The 1,393-nt window shown below is 20.4% G+C and overlaps 1 protein-coding gene across 1 annotated transcript; it reads left to right on the top strand.

Annotated features, from left to right (window-relative positions):
- Positions 1-301: 301 nt before the first annotated feature.
- PRSY57_1468400 (shewanella-like protein phosphatase 1, putative) lies at positions 302-1,378 on the top strand (the record flags this gene model as incomplete). Its single annotated transcript, XM_012910280.2, has 1 exon — positions 302-1,378. The coding sequence occupies one exon, from the start codon at positions 302-304 to the stop codon at positions 1,376-1,378; it is 1,077 nt and encodes a 358-aa protein (XP_012765734.2).
- Between the last annotated feature and the right edge of the window lie 15 nt (positions 1,379-1,393).

Genomic DNA, 1,393 nt, shown 5'->3' with positions numbered 1-1,393 from the left:
AAAAAAAAAAAAAAAAAAAAAAAAAATATTATATAATATAATATAATATAATATAATAATAGTTTTATTTATTTATTTGTTTATTCATTTATTTTATATTACATTATATTATTTTATTTTTTTCTTTGATCAAAATTAAAATATGATTGTTCATTTTTTATAGATAAAAAATATTGTTCCATATATAAATGTTTTTATATATATATGTACAATTTCTTTGTAATAGTTTAATATAATAAAACGTTATACATACATATATATATATTTATTTATTATTTATTTCCTTTAATTATTGAAAAAAATGAATGTAGACAAAATATTATGGCTAACCATAATTACCTTTTTGGTTAACATTTTTGAAACTCTATGTTTATCAAAATATAAATATCTTTTTAAATATTTAATAGTGGACCGAAAAAAGTTGGATCCGAGTTATACATATAAATATGATAATATACAATGGAACCATAAAATAATAGCCATCGGAGATATCCATGGGGACGTAGAAAGTTTAAAATTAATATTAAGACATTCAAATTTAATAGATGAAAATGATGAATGGATTGCTCAAGATGTTGTGTTAGTCCAGGTAGGTGATATATTAGACAGAGGTGTTTTTGGTACATATATTTATGATTATCTATTAAAATTACAAAAAGATGCCATCAAAAAAAATAGTAAAGTTATTTTAATAATGGGTAATCATGAACAACTTAATTTATGTGGAGCCTTTCATTATGTCAATGAATCTGAAGTAATGTTATTTTTTCAAAATAATCGAAATAATAGATTATTTAGTTTTACTAATAAAAATGGATATTATTTTAAAAAACTTATTAGATTACCAGTTATTGTAAAAATAAACAATATTATTTTTACACATGGAGGAATTAGTAAACACATGTCTGAATATGATATTAACACTATTAATTTAAAAACAAGATTACAAATAGAAAATAAATGTAAAATGTTTCAATTTGAAAAATATAATTATTTAAGCAAAGATGGAGTTTTATGGAATAATGAAATTTCACATCAAGTCAAATTACAACCAAAAAAAACATGTAAACATTTATCAAACATTCTTAAAAAATATAATGCAAAAGGTTTAGTTGTAGGACATACTAGGCAAAAATCACATGAAATTCAAACATATTGTAATAATTCCTTTTTTCTTATAGATACTGGAATGAGCTTATTTATGAATAATGGGCAACCATATCCAAATTATTTACAAATAGAAAAAGGGAAATTTAAAACCGTTCACTTAATTGTCCAAGAATACAACCGAAAAAAAACTTGTCAAGGAAAAAAAATACAATTAAATAAGCCATATAAGAAAACGATATGTCTAAGTCATAAAATTAAAGATTTGTGAAAAAAAAAAAAAAAA

Source organism: Plasmodium reichenowi, chromosome 14 (genome assembly GCF_001601855.1).
Source record: "Plasmodium reichenowi strain SY57 chromosome 14, whole genome shotgun sequence".
NCBI classification, from domain to species: Eukaryota; Apicomplexa; class Aconoidasida; order Haemosporida; family Plasmodiidae; genus Plasmodium; species Plasmodium reichenowi.
Note: the sequence above shows the minus strand (reverse complement) of the source record. Positions and strands in the feature narration are given on the sequence as shown.